General features: G+C 34.2%; 1 protein-coding gene across 3 annotated transcripts; it reads left to right on the top strand.

Annotated features, from left to right (window-relative positions):
- The first annotated feature begins 14126 nt into the window (after window positions 1–14126).
- LOC149574874 (pentatricopeptide repeat-containing protein At2g03880, mitochondrial-like) lies at window positions 14127–17816 on the top strand. Of its 3 annotated transcripts, none has more exons than XM_089814719.1 (2): window positions 14127–14829; window positions 14998–17816. In XM_089814719.1, the coding sequence occupies exons 1-2, from the start codon at window positions 14484–14486 to the stop codon at window positions 17196–17198; spliced, it is 2547 nt and encodes an 848-aa protein (XP_089670845.1). In that variant the 5' UTR covers window positions 14127–14483; the 3' UTR covers window positions 17199–17816. The 3 variants fall into 3 exon arrangements, with proteins under 3 accessions (XP_089670845.1, XP_089670844.1, XP_089670846.1); XM_089814720.1 differs by having other exon boundaries at window positions 14465–16751; window positions 16843–17816; XM_089814718.1 differs by having other exon boundaries at window positions 14127–17816.
- The last annotated feature ends 922 nt before the right edge of the window (window positions 17817–18738 follow it).

Raw genomic sequence — 18738 nt, forward strand, 5'->3', positions numbered from 1 at the left:
ACCTCAAAAAGGGCCAAAAATGGGGGATGAGTGAAGCTGGTCCATAGGGCTATAGAGCGCTTCGAGAGCTTTCCGAAAATGTAAACGGTTCGTCAATCGGAGCTACAGTTCAAAAGTTATGCCTCCCGAAAGTTCGGTTACCATTTTTGGATTCTTCTAGATTTGCATCGACTTCTAACGCAGCTTCTGGAACCTTCTATTTGGTCGGTGGATGCCTACTAGCACTTTCTAGAATGTACTCCTAGTCGTTAACCCTCCGGGGTCTATTTAAGGAGATTTTTGGCATTGTAAAAGGCAGTTCGGAGTGGAGTTTGAGAGGAGGTACTGAAAGGAGAAATTATCTCCACATTTATGCTATTGTAAGCCCTTAGGGCATGTTTTGAAGTTTATTTTCTCTGTACTGAATGTACTAGCTTATTTTTCAGTTAATACAATTTCCCTTTTCTATTGTGTCCATTCTATTCTTGGGTTGTGTCCCCATCATTTATATTATTGCATCATCTTGTAGGTACCATCCCAATCAGGGTTTTCCCTCTGATCAAGGGTTTCCCTAGTTAACATATTTGATGTTATTGTGTATGAGTATCTTGTTGTGGTTTCTGATTATATTACTCATATGTTTAAGTTTTTTTAAAGCTAATAATTGTGATAATAGTTGGATAACTAATTCAACCCCCCTCCCCCCCTCTCTTAGTTATAATGGTGGACTATATATTCTAACATGTCCATATATGAGGTTTTGGCTTCTTTGATCTCTATATGGTTTCTTTGAGTCAAGGCTATTCTACTTACATACTTTATCACATATGACAGTCAATTGCATCTTTTAAATCTAAGACCTACTGCTCACAAGCTTTTTGGAGTCATCAGATGCAAATCACTAGACTACATCAACCTAGTTGTAAGACATCTTCCCAAATTGACCTACTCCTTCAGTCTTAGATTCTAGGGAGATTTATGGCTTTTTTTCTTTTGGCCATTTCATTATGATTTTTGTGGATGGATATTCTGATATAGATCAAATCTATGAATTTTGGAGCATAAACACATCTTTCTCTATGGATTTCAAGATGAGTCATTTATATTTTATTTCCTTTGATATTTTTACCCTAGATTTACATCTTAATTGGGATAATTGGTTTTACATAGCACCTAGATCTACATTATTTAAGCAATTAGTTCAATTTGGCATTCACATTATCCTATCAAGGGCTAAGGAGAGTACATTTCCTTGTATTGTGTTCCTCTCTATAATTTATATTTAGTATTAGCTCCCTTCTTCCTTTAGGTCCTAGCTAATCTAATTTTGATCATAAGTGGAATCATACTTGAAAATTCGTCTCTTTCCCTCACACCCATATTTGAATGGCTCAGTGACCCAGTAAAATGGAGGCTTACAACCATATTTAAAGTGCTTCCATTTTACCACTAAACACCAAGTTGTTTGGAAGATATGCTCATATCTTCAAAACCTATGGTTTTTTCCTTCAAATCAAACTGTACAAGGGTCAACCTTAAAACTAAAGTGAGAATCTTGCAAAACACTTGATTAGATCCAATACATGGTTGTGAAAAACTAGAAATGAAAAATACAACTAAAAGGTGTTAGAATGTTTACAATAACGAAGAGGGGGGGGGGGGGGGGGGGGTGTTGAATTAGTTATCCAAGGTCCAGATGTACCAATTCAATAAATAAACACTTCAAATAATTTAGATCTTAACATTCATTAGCTTGGCCTCTATAGAAAACCTTCAGTAACATAAACTAGTAGTCCACTATCCTAATTATAATAGACTTGTAGAATGTAAAACATTAACAATAAATCTTTACAAGTAACATCCACACAAGTTTGACACTAGGATTTAACATGGAAACCCAATTTGGGAAAAATCACAAGCAACATGTAACAAATCTTTCACTCTTCTAAAGTGAGATCTGTTAGGAGCCAACCCTGTTAAAGATTACAAAACATGCTGTTAAATGTGACATTGTTAAATGATTTAATCGCCCTGTTATGAGTGGCCTTATTATAGGACTTTAGAACACTCCATTTCAATTCCAACTTGATTAAAGGAGTTACATGTGACTATTATGTCAATCTTGATTAAAGGATTTCAATATGGATAAAATGGTTAGAAAGTAACAATAGGGTTTTGATTTGACAAATAAAAATCACTTTGTGAATATAGATCTCAGTTCATCTCATATGTTGATCTACTGATTGGACTTCATTGTCATCTATGTCTCTGATTCATTTAGCAACCCTTCAAGAAATCATAATTCACTTCTCCACAACTCTTCTCAACCTCCTACTCAATTTTGCCAATAAATAGCATCAAAAAATGCTCCAACCTCATTAGGTTAGCCTGTGTACCTCCTTAAATAGGAAATTCTAATCTTTTGCCACTTAAACACCACCATGGATCTTAGGATTTGTTAGATTCGTCGAATCCTTCCAACATTTTGCCTCATATTTTCCCTTCTAGAAATTCCTCCAAACTTCTACTTGAATCCTTGCATAGAAACCTGCAAACATAATTTTCCTTCATTTAAATGTTTTAGGTCATCCATCCTTATCTTCAACATGCTTTAAATATTCCAATAAATTAACTCTGTTGGCTAGAAATCATGATTTTCTCATAAACTATTAAATGTTGTCCCTCAACCAACACTATGTTCTGATGCTCGATCATCACTAGGTTACTCGATCACTACTAACATTCTTGTTTGGCATATATATTGATGCTCATTCAATGTTGATGCTCTATCAACACTACTTCTACTTAGCTATTACTGGCACTCGATTGACACTAGCATCACTCAACATATACTCCAAGTTCCTTAATCTTCTACTCTTTTGCTCAATCAAGCCCATGCATTTGGTCAATATTTGATAACTTCTTCAAGGCTTAACATAACTATCTTCTTCACTTGTAGCATGATTTAAACAATCACTTTATCTTGTCAAAGTCTAACTAATCAAATGTCCATTGTAGTTTCTTTTTATAACTCAACCATTCCTCTAGGTTCTATTGTTATAACAAACTTCTCAAATCCTCTTCATCAATCATCTAGATATGACACTTAAATCAAATAGAAAATTGTCTTACCAATAAAGTTTGACATTAATGACAATATAACAATTGTTCCAATTGTAGTTTCTAACAATCTCCCTCTTTGGCATTGATGACAACAACTCTAGTTACCATGCAATCCACAACTCTAGTTACCATGCAATTCAAAAATGTACTATATCGAGAAAACTCCTCTGTATTTAATATCATATATTTATTGATATCATTAGTTTCATTCTAATTCTCATCTCTATGTCCAACACTCTCTTTCTTTTTAGTTTAATTATGATTCTCATCCATGCAACTCTAATATGTAACACATAAGCTCCCTATATCATATTAGATCATTAGATCAATTAGATTCTTTTTTATTGATGGAAACACATTACATACATTCTGCTTCTTTGCAATATCTTCATACTTAATAGTATTAATCCATCTTCATACACTCTCCCTCTTTCTTATTAGAACTCTATGGTAACTGCATACCTTCTCTCCCTCTTTGACAACAATGCCAAAGAAACTTCATCTATCTCGTACATCTTTATCACATAGATATCTTCATGTCAGTAGTGAATTTTCCTCTATCATCTATGTATGACTAATAAATCATTATGTCCTTCTTCCTTTACTCACTACTTTAGGAACCCCCTAAAGTAAGATTGTCCACATCAACTTGTACAATATTCTGATCAACACATTTGATGTAGAGCTCCATCTCAGCTTAAGTATTCTTGTCTAGGGGAATCACCCCTAATTTACCTCTTAGATATTCATGGGCATGCTTAGGTAAAGCTTTAGTGAAAATATCAGCTATTTTCTCCTTAGTGTTCACATACTCCAATTTCACTTCTTTGTCTTCAACTAGCTCTCTCAAGTAATGATACTTAATAGAAATATGCTTTGTCTTTGCGTACATCATATGATTCTTTGATATGTTTATAGCACTAGTATTATCACAATAGACAGCCACTAGATCAATTATCTCTTCCTTCATCCCTTTCAACAATTGCTTGATCCATATGATGTTTGAATGATTCATTGATACTACCACATATTTAGCTTCAACTATTGATTGAGAAATACAATTTTTCTTCTTGCTTGTCCATGAAACTAGCCTCTAAGCTCCTCCACTTGCACTCTTTCTGTCATCAATATTTCCTTCCTAATCTGAATCACTGAACATTTTTAGTTTAAACTTATCATTCTTCTTGTAATACATTCCATAGTCTTATGTTCCTTTCAAATATCTCAGTATCACTTTTATTGCCATCATTTGTAGAAAATCTTGCAACTATCCCAACTACTAATGCAATATGAGGTTTGTTGTGAACAACATGTTGTAGCTTTCCAATCACATATATATAATGTCTGGTTCAAATCAGTAGAATCATCATTCTTAGATAACTTATGTCCTATGGTCATTGGTGTACTAACTAGTCTTGAATCTTCCATTCCAAAGGCTTTCAGTATCTCCTTGATGTATTTTTATTGTGTAATAAATATACCTTGCTTTATTTGATATTCTTGTAAACCAACAAAGAATTTGATCTCACCATACATAAACATATCAAATTCCTTCTTCATTTCATCTGCAAATGATTTGTATAATGCTTCCTTTCCTCCAAATATGATATCATCAACAAATATTTCAAATAACAATAGCTCATTTTTATTTCATCAACTTTCACATTTGCACTTACTGCAACTTTGTCAATATTAGAATTCAAACATTTATAACCTTTCCTCTTAATGGAATATCCTAGGAACATGCCTTCATCACTTTTAGCATCAAGTTTTCCATTTCTATTGTCCTTTAGTATATAACATTTTCTCCCAAAATTTTTAGAATACTTCACATTAGGTGCATATCCATACCACAATTCAAAGGGTGTAAAACTTGTACCTTTCTTGACTTGCACTCCGCTCAAAGTATAAAGTGTTGTACTTATAGCTTCTCTCCAATATTTTTGTGAAACATTCTTCTCCACCATTAGTGTTCTAGCATATTCCATAATTGATCTATTTATCCTTTCAGCTATTCCATTTTGGGGAGGGATCCTAGGTGTTGACATCTACCTTTTGATTCCTCTTTCATTGCATAATATATTGAATTCATTAGAGATAAATTCTCCACCTCTATTAGATCTCAAGAACTTCATACTTTTACCTATTTCCTTTTCAACTCTGGCCAAATACCACTTAAACAACTAAAAATCATCAAAATTTTCTTTACAAAACATCATCGCCATCATCCTAGAGTAGTCATCAAAAAATAGAATGAAATATTTGTCTTCACAATAGGTTTGAACACCAATAGGTCCACAAAGGTTAGTATGAACCAATTCCAAAATACCATTAGATGTGTATTTATTGTTCTTGAAAATAGACTTTGTCATTTTTCCCAATTTACATTATTTACACATAGCATTATCAGGTTTCTTCAGTTTTGGAAAACCTCTTAGTCTTTTCATCTTAGTGAAGATTATTGAAAAGACTAAGAGTAATAGGAATCAAATTCAATAAGAAAACATGTACCTTTTAGTTTGTTGCTTGTCATTGTGCCTCTTATCTAATCCCCAATTATTTTCTTAGGTCCATGATGCCTTTTAACATATCTAGCAAGTATATGTATCTTACTTCTAGATTCTAGATAAGATCCACTTGGTTCACCATTCTCAAAGGTTCTATGAATTTCCAATTTTTGCTCTATTTCTACTATCTAGGACTTGGTTCCCACAAAATGTGACTTGAGTTCCCCTATTTGAGACTCAGTTTGAATTGACTCCAACTTGGGTTGTACTAGCTACAACTCAGTTGACACTCTAGACTTGGGTAACTCAGGTGGCGTAATCTGTTGAATGCTAGGTAAAGTAGTAGGCTCAAAGTAAAAAAAAAAAATGTAATCCTCAGGTTCCTTGATGCTTTGTTCTTCATTATTTCTACAAACTCATCAATTTTTACATGTGCACTTTCTATAACCTTGTGAATAGCAATATTCAAACATTTATATGCTTTGCTCTTGTTAGAGTATCCTAGGAAAATGACTTCATCACTTGTCACATCAAACTTTCCTTTCCTTGACTCTTTCAAAATATAACATTTTCTACCAAATACTTTAAAATAACAGATATTAGGTTTATAACCATACCATAATTCATAAGGTGTTTGATCTATACCTTTCTTTAGTTAAACTTTGTTCAAGGTATGAACTATTGTAGACTTCCTCTTCCAGAATTCCATTCAAGAAAGCTGATTTTACATCCATTTGATACACTTTGAATCTTTTAAATGTAGCATATGCAAGTAGTGTTTTGACTCTTTCAAGTCTAGCAACAAGAGAAAATGTTTCTCTATAGCCTATGTCTTTTTCTTGAGCTTATCCTTTCCATACTAGCCTTGCCTTATTCCTTGATACTTCACCATTTTTATTTTTATTATTTTTTTGAATACCCGCTTTGTACCAATTACATTTTTGTCCTTGGGTCTAGGAACAAGAGTCCAAGTATTGTTCCTTTTAATTTTCTTAATCTTTCCATTCATTGTCTCTATCTAGCTTTCATTATTCAATGCATATTTTACAATTCTAAGTTCAAATTCAGTAAGCAAACATGTACATTTTAGTTTGTTCCTTGTCATTGTACCTCCTATTTGATATCCAATTATTTTCTTTGATCCATGATGCCTTCTATCATATCTAGCAATTACAAGTATCTTACTTCTAGATTCTTGATTGGATTCACTTGGTTTACCATGCTCAAAGGTTCTATGAATTCCAAATTTTTTTCTATTTCTATTGTGTGAGACTTGGTTCCCATAGACTGTTACTTGGGTTCCTTTATCTAAGACTCGGGTTCCTCTATCTCCAACTTGAGTTGCATTGGTTGCAAATTGGTTGATGCAAGATGTAGCTCGGTCGACATTCCAGAATTGGGTGACTCAAGTGGGGTAATCTGTTGAATGCTAGGTAATATTAGGCTCAAAGTAAACAAAGTTTTTGTAATCCTTAGGTTTCTTGCTAATTTTTTCTTCATTCTTTTCTACAAAATCATCAATTTTTTTTACATGTGCACTTTTTATAACCTTATGAGTAGCAAGATTCAGACATTTATATGCTTTTCTCTTGTTGGAGTATCCTAGGAAAATGCCTTCATCACTCTTCACGTCAAAATTTATTTTCCTTGATTCTTTCGAGATAAAAAATTTTCTTCCAAATACTTTGAAATTATAGGCATTACATTTTTATCCATACCATAATTTATAAGATGTTTGATCTGTACCTTTCTTTAGTTGAACTCGGTTCAAGGTATGAACTATTGGACTGATTGTTTCCTTCCAGTATTTGGTTGCAACATTTGTCTCTATCATCAATGTTCTTGCATAATCCATGATGAATCTATTTCTTCTTTTTGCTATACCATTTTGCTAAGGTGTAGTAGGTGTTGATACCTGTCTTTTGATTCCTCTCTCATTGCATAATTTATTGAATTCTTTTGATATGATTTGTCCTCCTCTGTCTAATCTTAGGCATTTTAAATTTTTACCTATTTCTTTCTCAAATCTAGCTAGACACCCCTTGAATTTTTGAAAAACTTCAGATTTATCCTTCAAGTACATTACTGTCATCACCCTAGAATAATCATCAAACAAAATGAAGAGTTTATCTCCAGTGTAGCTCTTCATACCTATTGGTCCACAAAGATCTATATGAACTAGTTCTAGGACTTCAACAATATTGAAATTATTACTTTTGAAAATAGTTTTACCCATCTTTCCAATCTAACATTGTTTGCATATGGCCATTTTAGATTTCTTCAGATTTGGAATACATCTTGCTCTTCTGTTCTTGCTTATAGCAACCAAATTATCAAAGTTTGCATGACACATCCTTTTATGCCATAACCAACTTTCCTCTACATGTGCCAAGAAGCATGAACTATTTGTGAGGTCAAGATAGAATAGATTACCTTTTGTTTAATTGCTAGTTCCAACTAAATTTTCTTTACCATCCAGAATCTTGGCCATCCCACTCATGAATTCTACCTTGAATCCAATATTGTTCAATTGTGCCACACTTAGAAGATTATGTCTTGGCCCTTCAACCCAGTAGGCATTATCACATTTGATTCCATCAGTCAATGAAATGCAACCTTTTCCCTTCACATAATATGGTTCATTGTTTCCAAATTTAACACTTCCACCATCATAGTGCTCCAAGTGTTCAAACTTAGTTGTATCACCAGTCATGTGATGAGAATAACCACTATCTATTATCCATGTGCCATTCTTTCTAACATGAGGAATAAGTGCCATATTTTCATTATCCTCATCATCCTCATCATCTTTAATAGCAATATATACCATTTCATCTTCTTCATCACTTTTAGAATCTTTAGCAATATAATAAGATTTCTTACCTTTGTCTTTATAGTCTTTGTAGCTCTTGAAATATTTCTTGCCTTTGAACTTGTTGGATTTTCTGTCATCTTTACTTTCCTTGTGTGGAAACCTTGCAACATTGTGACCAACTTCTTCACAAGAAAAACAAATCAATGGATTTTTTTCCTTTATATTTACTGTTTCCTTTTGCTAACCTTCTTGTAAGTAGGGATTTAATGGCTTCAAGGTCATCATCAAATTCTTCTTCTTCTTCACTATCAAATTGTTTTCCTTTTGAGTATCCTATCTTTCTACCAAGAGCTAGTTTTTCTTTGAATGTTAATTCTATGTTGTGAGATCCAGGAAGATAGTTATCAAAGTTATCCAACTCAAAAGTTGTTAACCTTCCCACTAGTGCATCCAAAGTTATATCAAGTTTGGGATCACATCTCATCTCTTGAATAGTTGAAACTCTAATTGCATAAATAGGATGAAGATTTCTTTATTCCTTGTTGACTGTTGTTTCATCTTCAATTTTTCCTCTTGAAGCTTTGATTGCACTCATTATTGCTTTGATTCTCTCATTGCATTTTGCAATGTTTTCATCTTCTCTCATCTTCATCTGATCAAATTGGCCTCTTAAACTTTCTTCTTTGGCTCCCCTCACATTGTCATCTCCTCAATAAATCTTTTGCACCTTGTTCCATATTTTATGAGCAATAGGATAATCATTGACTTCATCAAATTAAGCATAATTGAGAGTAGAAGCAATGTCAATCATCATCATGTTGTGACTTTTTTATCTATCATTTTATCCACAGTCAAAGGATCAGGAGGTGACACATACTAGTTCTCTAGGGATTTTAGGCTTGTATCTCCAATGGTTCCCAAATGCAGCTTCATGAGATCCTGCCACGCTTTGAAGTTATCTCTATCCAACTTAGGAATCTCTCTTCTGTAAGACATGTTGATCTTTAGCTTAGATCCTTGAAACCTTTCTTGTAAGCACCAAGAGCTCTAATACCAATTGTTGGAAATATAAGAGGAGTAATTGAGAGGGGAGGTTGAATTAGTTACTACTAAAAAAATTCCATATCCCTTAAATGTCAATACAAAATTCCTTTTAACTCACATCTTGGTTAGAACTAGATATCCATTGTAACTTAGTTAACAAAAAAACTTAAGATAATGATTTGTATGTTATAGAAAGATAAAGCAATAAGAAAATAACATTAACACATGAGACACCAAGATTTAACATGGAAACCCAATTTAGAAAAACCACCAATGCAACTAGTTACAACTTTTCACTCTTCTAAAGTGAGCCTTGTTAGGAGTTAACCTTGTTAAAGGTTACAAAACACACTTTTAGGGGTGACCATGTTAAAGGATTTGAGTCACCCTATCAAGAGTGGCCTTGTTAGGTGTCTTAAGACACATCAATCTAGAAATGCCACCTAATTAGAAGATTTACAAAATGACTGTTAAGTCAACTCTGTTAAGAGATTTCTTCACTGCTATAATTATTAAAGAGTAACAATGATTGACCTGATTGATGAAGCTACTAAATTGCATATTCAAATCACTTTTCTGACTTATCCTATGGATCCTCCCTGGTCAGAATACTCTTTGCAGCTCCTTGGATACTCTACTTTAAATTAGATATCCTTCTATATTCACATCTTATCTTCTTCTCCATCTTCTCATTCTTCAATCCACATCTTAACCTTTCATATATATGAAACCCAATGTCAAGTCGGCTTGAATTCCCTTTCAAATAAACAAATAACATCCACTGAGTTGGCTTGCATAAACCAACTAATAGATAAAACTAATCTGTTGCAGGTCGACAAAGCTAGGTCACTCGGTTACCACTGAGTTCCTTGGTAACTGACCTGACTCAATTTACATTGAACTTCTTTGATAGCTGACCTGACTTGATTTACACAGGAATCCCTAAACTTGCATCTTCTGAACTTATGCTTAGCATATACTAGAGTCTTCTAAACTTGGTTCTAACTAGCAGTGCTCGGTTAGAGTATAACATTTGTGTAACATCAATGACAGTATACAATTGAATAGTTATTATCAATAGGATGTAGAAAATGGTAAAGCACAAATTTCCTATTTAAAGAGATACAAAACCAATCATTTTGTGTCATGTCCAGTCAAGCCTAGCCCAACCCAGTCAAATGTGTGTATAAGCGAGTTTGTATGTGAAGAGAGACATACAAGGCAAGGTTGATTAGAAACACACAAGAGTGTGAATGTGAAGCTAAAGGAGAAATCTTGCAGATATGATATTGTTATTAATAAGTGAATTATAGCAGAAGGCTTAAAGTGTTGATGAAAAGAGTGGACTGATTGCTTGAAAGTTGTCCAAGTAGATCAAGATCAGAGATGATAGTGAAAGGCTTATCAGTGAACCAAAATAAGGAATGAATAGAGATCTGAGTTGTAATTACATAGATCAAACCTATTTTTTTCTTTCTTATCATTGTAAATAGTTTGTATTGAAATCCTTTTAATAGAGGTTGACCTATTTCTAACAAAAGCATCCCTTTATAGATTCAAATTTTGGCATTATGCTAAAGCATTCATTTGTAGACTAGAGTTAACAAATTGGTATGGTTGCATACCATAGTTAAGCAAGGTAGAGGCACTTGTTGAAGACCTCTAGCCTCACATCCTTGCATGCCTAAATTGTATTTAAGGAAAATGGTTAGGATCTTGTGATGAAATAAATTTCATAACCCATATTAATTAATAAATGAATAATGTAGCTCATTAACACAATGAGACACAAGAAACATTAAACCACTCCACTATGTGCCACGTCATAAAAAATCCTTTCTACAAAGAAATTATTGTTAGAATACCAGATTAATGATGATATTTGGTGAGATTGATGATGACAATGTTGATAAAGAATCAATGAAGATTGGGATGTAATTTGATGACATGAAAACTAATTATGTTTTTGTTATTGATGTCAACTATTTGACTAAGTATTTTAACAAAGTACCACATATTCATTAAAGAAAAGAGTAAGTTACATAATGCTATAAGTGTTGAACTATCATAAAGAAAGGTCAAGTGATGTGTTGTGATCTTAAGTTTATGGCATCACCCATTTATGTGACATATTGAGAAAGTTATGAGCACATGAATCAATCTGGGTAATTGTTAGAATAGTCAATGATGAACCATTGAATATTTTGAATGTTTCTTCAAATCTATAAGGAATCAGTTGAATCAATTGCTGGACATGATTCATAAGGATTTCAAGATGATACAATTAAGATATAACCATATAATTTTTATAGGTATAGATGATTTGACAAGTTGGAAGTGATTTTGACAGGAAAATGTAAATAGGTCAACTAGATAGTTGAATAGGTAAACAAGGTCTTATCGATAAACTAAGCTTATCAATAAATGAGATGAAAAGGTATGAAGAGAGAATAGGTAAACATGAAGGCTTATTGGTAAATGGGGAATAATTAGAAAAGACTCAGGGTGCAATCATAAGATTCAAATTATTATTGGGATCAATGAGTTGATTTGGACAACTATAAGACTAATGTGTGATTTGTGGAAGAAATTTATGACATAGAGATCATGGTAAAATGTTTGAGGAAGATTCTTTAGGAGGTTTGTACAAGGTCAAAATGGCTTATGGAGTAGGAACAATTTCCAATGTACAAATCGAATGCGAGTCGACACGACCAGGAGAAAAGTCAAAATGAATGGTTAGATTCATATTTAATTAATTGGGATTGTTGGATTTAGGTTTAGGGTTTATACTTAAGGTGATTTATACTTAGGGTAAAGAAAAGAAGTATTGGTTGTTGATTACGCATGGAATGCGAAGTTGGAAAAGGTTGTGATTACAAAAGAAGTTATAGAACATAGTGTGATCAAGCAATAAGATAGAGTATGATATTTTGTGAGCTACATAGCTTAATAACATATGATCTAACATAGATAATGCAAATTGAAAATCATTTATTATGTGTTTCTCTCTAACCATTGTAACAGAAATCTCGAAGCAAGTGGATCCTAATAGGTTCCATTGTAAAATCCTCTAACTAGGAGACACTCTCAAAAGAGTGTTTAAAATCCTCTAACAAGATTACTCTTAGCAAGGTATAAGACTTCGATGGGCATTGAGGTAAATCCCTTAATTGGGTAGCACCTAATAGTGTTGTAACCCTTAAATAGATAAGCTCCTAACAAAGCATATTTTAGAGGAATACACAATTTGTGAGGATCATTCTTGCATCGTGTAATCTATTGAAAATCCATATTTTCTAATTTTATTCAAGGTGTGCTATATGTATTTCACATGTATCCACTTTGATAAATTTTATCCATTGAAGCAGATTTCAAGATTTGTTGTACAAATAAAAGTGACAACTATAATAGACCCTAACATGCATATGAAAGAACCACTTATATATTTTAATTGAAGTAGCACAACATAAATGCATTAAAATATGATAATCATGTATATAAAAATAATATAACATTAAAAATGTTTAACATGTGAATTTCATTTTTTTTCATTGCCAATAATGCTTCCGATAAAAATGTTTAATTAAAAAAAATCATGCACATTAGAAAAATAAAAAAAATCTTTTCCTAGATATGGAACATTTATATCTATATTAAACTTTTCATGAGTCTTTTCTATTCTTTAGATGCATTGTATCATTCTACATATTTTTTATGCTTCTATGTCTTAATTAAAAAATACACTTTTCAAAAGAAGCACAAACTCTCAAAATTCAAAAATCAAACCATCATGTATGACATGTTTAGCAAATATGAGGCTCAAAGATCAATGCTCTATAGTCACAACATTATATTTCTTACTCTTTAAAGACAAATTCTTGGACTTGAATTCACAATTCTAATCAAGTAGGCTCAAATATCCTCGTTCACACATCTCAACTAAGAGTCCTCAAATTTCAATGTCACTCTTCTTAGTTTTGGTAAATGTTATTGTACTAATAAATAGAGCTCTAGAAATTTCAAAATTAGTTAATCAAATTATTAAATTGCTCCAATTATCAAGACTTCAACATTTGTTTCAAAACACTGTTTCACAATTGATCAACATTTCACTTTTATTATGAAACTTTATAAAATAAATTGGTAGAGGCCTATTAAATCAAAGGAAAATTGAAATATTTCATCTCATTTGACTGTGCACAATACAAAAGTAAGAATTTCAATAGAAAGTCAAAATGAAATTAATGTAAAAAATGAATAAAAATTAAATATCACATTTAAAATTATAGAAAAATACAAAATATATGCATTTAAATATGATATTCATCCACACAATAACATTACAATGCCAACAACAATATTAAACATGTAAATCTCACTTCCATTTTCCTTGCTATTGACGACTCTATTAAAATGTTTGGTACCATAATATCATGAACATAAATGTTCAAATATTTTGCCCCGCCACCTTTAAATTTTACAATATTTTCAACCCAACTCCTCAATTATTGAGGAGCATCCATGTATCAAAGTAGATACTACATAATCAAACTTGACCACAACACCAATCAAAACATGCACTGTACAATACATTTAATACAATAATATTTTGCTCCATTCTATCAAGTTTTACCTACATAGGCTATACAAACAAATTGCCCAAAGGTAAAAATTTGGAACATAGAGAATATGTATGCCTCATTATAACATATCTTCATGATTTTGAAAGATCCCCAGAGGGTTTTTAATTCCTCTGCGTAGTGATTGCTGAAAATTGCTTGTAACTTGATTGCCTTTCATCATATCCTCTTGAAGCGAAAATGCTTCAGTTTTATTTCTGGCAACTTCATTGCAGTACTTTCCTTACTCCGACTATAATCATAAATGCCATTGCCAACCATTACTCATCTCAATCTTTAACCATTATGGAGAGAGGACCAGTTGAAGAAGGCACTACATATCATACCGAGTACACGCAACCCTCATGAGCACCACTGCACATATATTCAATTATGCAGATTTGTAGCCCTAAAAAAGGGCTTTTACTGGGGCAAAAAGTCCGATCCATAATCGTCTGCATGCGGTGTGCATTTGCTGGACACAGAGCTTTTCACAGTAACCTTCTCAACATGTATGTCAAATGCGGAAGTTTGGTGGATGCCCGTAAAATGTTTGACCACATGAAAGAAAGAGACAGCTTCTCATGGAATATGATTATTGCAGCGCACAGAAGACATGGGTTTCCTCACGAGGCAATCACACTGTTTCGCCAAATGCAACGAACAAGTATCCAACCCAATAAGTTCACATTTGCCAGCGTGTTCCCAGCCTGTGCCAAAATGGGAGCTTTGGAACAAGGTATGGACATCCATCGGAGCATAAATGATATGGGAATTTTGTCAGATGTTGTAGTTACAAATGCCCTGGTAGACATGTATGCAAAATGTGGAAGAATAGACAGGGCACGTGAGCTGTTTGATAAAATTCCCCATAGAGATGTTGTCTCATGGAATACAATGCTTGCAGGGTATAAACAAAATAGTGTTTTTGTTGAGGCTGTAAGGCTTTTTGAGGAAATGCCTCAAAGAAATGTGGTCTCGTGGAATGTGATGATTGCAGGATATGAACAAAATGGATATGTTGAGAAAGCTTTAGAAACATTCCAGCAAATGCAATTGGTAGGTATAAAGCCAGACTCCACAACCTTTGTCAGCATCCTTCCAGCTTGTGCTAAAATGGGATCTTTGAAATTGGGTATGGACATTCATCAGAGCATAAAGGATAGGGGATTTTCGTCAAATGTTGTAGTCGCAACTGCCCTGGTAGATATGTATGCAAAATGTGGAAGCATAGACAAGGCATGCGAACTGTTTAACAAAATCCCACAAAGAAACGTGGTCTCCTGGACTGCAATGATTTCAGGGTACGCACAAATTGGATTTGTTGACAAGGCTTTAGAAACCTTCAAGCAAATGCAAATGGAAGGTGTAAAGCCAAATCCCACAACCTTCTCGAGTGTCCTCCGTGCCATTGCCAAAATCGGAGCTCTGGACCAAGGTATGGGCATCCACCAAAGCATAACGGAAGAGGGCGTTTTGTCAGATGTTGTAGTTGCATGTGCCCTGGTAGACATGTATGCAAAATGTGGAAGCATTCATAAGGCACAAAAAATGTTTGACAGGATGCCTCACAGAGATGTGGTCTCATGGAATGCCATGATTGCAGGATATGCACAAAATGGATTTGGTGAAGAGGCTGTAAAAACGTTTGAGATGATGCAGCTGGCAGGTGCAAAGCCAGACTCCACGACCTTCGCTAGCGTCCTTCCAGCCTGTGCCAAAATGGGAGCTCTGGAACAGGGCATGGACATCCATCAAACCATAAAGGATCGAGGGATTTCATCAAATGTTATAGTTGCAACTGCCCTGGTTGATATGTATGCAAAATGTGGAAGCATAGAGAAGGCACGCGAGCTATTTGATAAAATGCCTCAAAAAAATGTGGTCTCGTGGAATGCCATGATTGTAGGATATGTTCAAAATGGTTTCGTTGAAAAAGCTTTAGAAATTTTCAAGCAAATGCAATTGGCAGGCGTAAAACCAAATTCCACAACTTTCACCAGCATTCTCCCTGCCTGTGGCAAAATGGGAGCTTTGGAACAGGGTATGGACATCCATCAAAGCATATTGGAAGAGAGAATTTTGTCAGAGGGTGTTGTTGCAAATGCCCTGCTAGACATGTATGCAAAATGTGGAAGCATAGACAAGGCACATGAACTGTTTGACAAAATGGCTCAAAGAGATGTGGTCTCATGGAATACCATGATTGCAGGATATGCACAGAATGGATTTTGCAAAGATGCTCTCAGAATCTTTGAATTAATGAAGCCCTCTGGAACATGTCCTGACATTGTAACTTTTGCTTGTGTTCTATATGCATGCAGCCATGCAGGTTTAGTGGATGAGGGCTGTATGTACTTCAACCACATGAGTAACCCTTACTGCATTACACCTACAGTTGATCATTATGTGTGCATGGTTGACCTTCTTGGCCGCGCTGGTCATCTTGAGGAAACTCTAAACTTTATCATTAAGATGCCTGTAAAACCCTTAGTGGTTGTGTGGATGTGTTTTCTTGCTGCCTGTAAATCACATATGAATATAGGCTTAGGAGTATTTACAGCGATGCTGCTTTTTGATTTGGATCCTAAAAATGCTGCGACTTTTGTTCTTCTCTCAAACATCTATGCAGAAGTGGGCAGGTGGGGCGAAGTTCAAATGGTAAGGAGATTGATGAAAGATGAAGGAATTGAAAAGACCCCTGGATGTAGTTGGATTGAAGACCATAAAACTGTACATGTTTTTTGTGTAGGAGACAGATCACATCCACAGCTACGGGAGATCTATGCAAAGTTGGAGGAATTGGCTTGGGAAATGAAGGCAGCAGGGTATTTTCCAGATTCAGGACATTTACCTAATGATGTGGAAGATGAGGAAAAAGAATTATTTCTCTCCTACCATAGTGAAAAGTTGGCAATTGCATTTGGTTTGTTAAATATGCCCCACAAAACAACTATTAGAGTTGTCAAAAACCTTCGAGTATGTGCTGATTGTCACACTGCTACGAAATTCATTTCTAAAATAGTTGGAAGAGAAATTGTTGTAAGAGATGCAAACCGTTTCCATCATTTCAAACAGGGAAAATGTTCTTGTGGAGATTACTGGTGATACAAAATGAAGCAATCTGAAAAACAGGACAAGTTTTTTCCCTCAGTTTCTAGAAAGGCTTTTCTTTTTTGTTGCTTTTGTTAGTATTTGTCAATCTAGAGCATATTTGTTAAAAACTTGTTTATATGATAACATGTATGTTTCATTGAATTGTTTTCAGGAAACTCGCATATATATGAAATGAAAAGATGGAGCTAGAGGATGGTTAAAAAGTGAAAGAAGACGAATACTCAAAGCAAATGGAAAGATGCTCTCGACCACCAGGAATTGGAAATAAAGTCACCAATCTCCCTTTAATTGCAATATATTTTGCCTTTGTCAGGGTGACTATTTTAGATTAAATTGTACAGTCTTAAGCTATGCATGTGTGTAATTGCATGTAGATTTTGTCTATATTTATGGCTAGATATTTCTGATTTTGCTTTATATCCCTTCACTTGACAATGTAGTTAATACAGCTGTGAATTTACACACATTTTGTCGTTGTATTACATTAGTCTTTAGTTTTTAGTGTAGATTATAAGTTTTACAGCTATGGAACTATCTGTTTTGTATTGCCTATTTTAAGGCATATTGTTTGGATCAATAATATATCAAACATTCACCATTCTATGTTCATTTGGTATCCGAGCAATGTCTATGGGAGCATTCCATTTAGAATGGGCACTTACACCATATTAATTTTTTTTTTGGTCCCAAGTGTTGGGTTGGGTTGGATTAGAGCATTTAACAATGGAGAAGTGCATAAAGTGTGTTGAACCAATGCATGCCTGGTTGTTGTTTGGAGCAGTGCAGAATGTGCCTAATATGTGAAGGAGGAATCACTTTTTTCTCTTATGTTTTGTAGAAGCTGCTCCATTCTGGTTCATCATATTTTTTCACAGGTATTAAGATTGCACAGGAAGAGATGAGGGTCATGGCAAATTACCATAGCTGGTCTATTGGAATATTGTGGAAAAATAGCAAGGAAAAGAATCATATGGCAGAGCCAATTAAGGTTTGGAGTGTGATATAAGTGCACAACATTTATATTTGCTAAGGATAGCGCTAGTTTTATTACCGAAGATTTGAAGTCAGCTTGTTGTCCTAGAACTGAAACTGTGGCATCGTTGATATTAATCAGGTCATTTGTACTCAATGATTAATAGTTCTCTCAGTTTGGTCTCTTTGTATATTGACTATGACTTCTGGTTACGTGAGTTCTATTGTTAATGCCCATGTTCTTTTTGGCATGAGAGGAAATTAGAAGATACGTCCTTGCTAAGAGAATCACGACAGTGCTATTCTGTATTACCAGTACTGCACTTCTCCAAGGAAGGTGTATGGAGCATCATTCTTAAGAAGTGATTGGTTCTCCTTCAACAGTTAATCAGGCTGCACTAAAACTTCTGCCAAATTGAAGTAATTTCTCTTTCAGTTCAATGTTTAACTGAGGGTCACTTTTTTGGGAAGAAGAAAATGTGTTCCTTTCTTGACAGTTGGAGTAGAAGATTGCAGTGAAAGTTCTTTGATGACGAGTAATGGGCCATCCCTCCATTGC

Source organism: Cupressus sempervirens, chromosome 2 (assembly GCF_028749045.1).
Source record: "Cupressus sempervirens isolate cs-2001-9-10 chromosome 2, ASM2874904v1, whole genome shotgun sequence".
NCBI classification, from domain to species: Eukaryota; Viridiplantae; Streptophyta; class Pinopsida; order Cupressales; family Cupressaceae; genus Cupressus; species Cupressus sempervirens.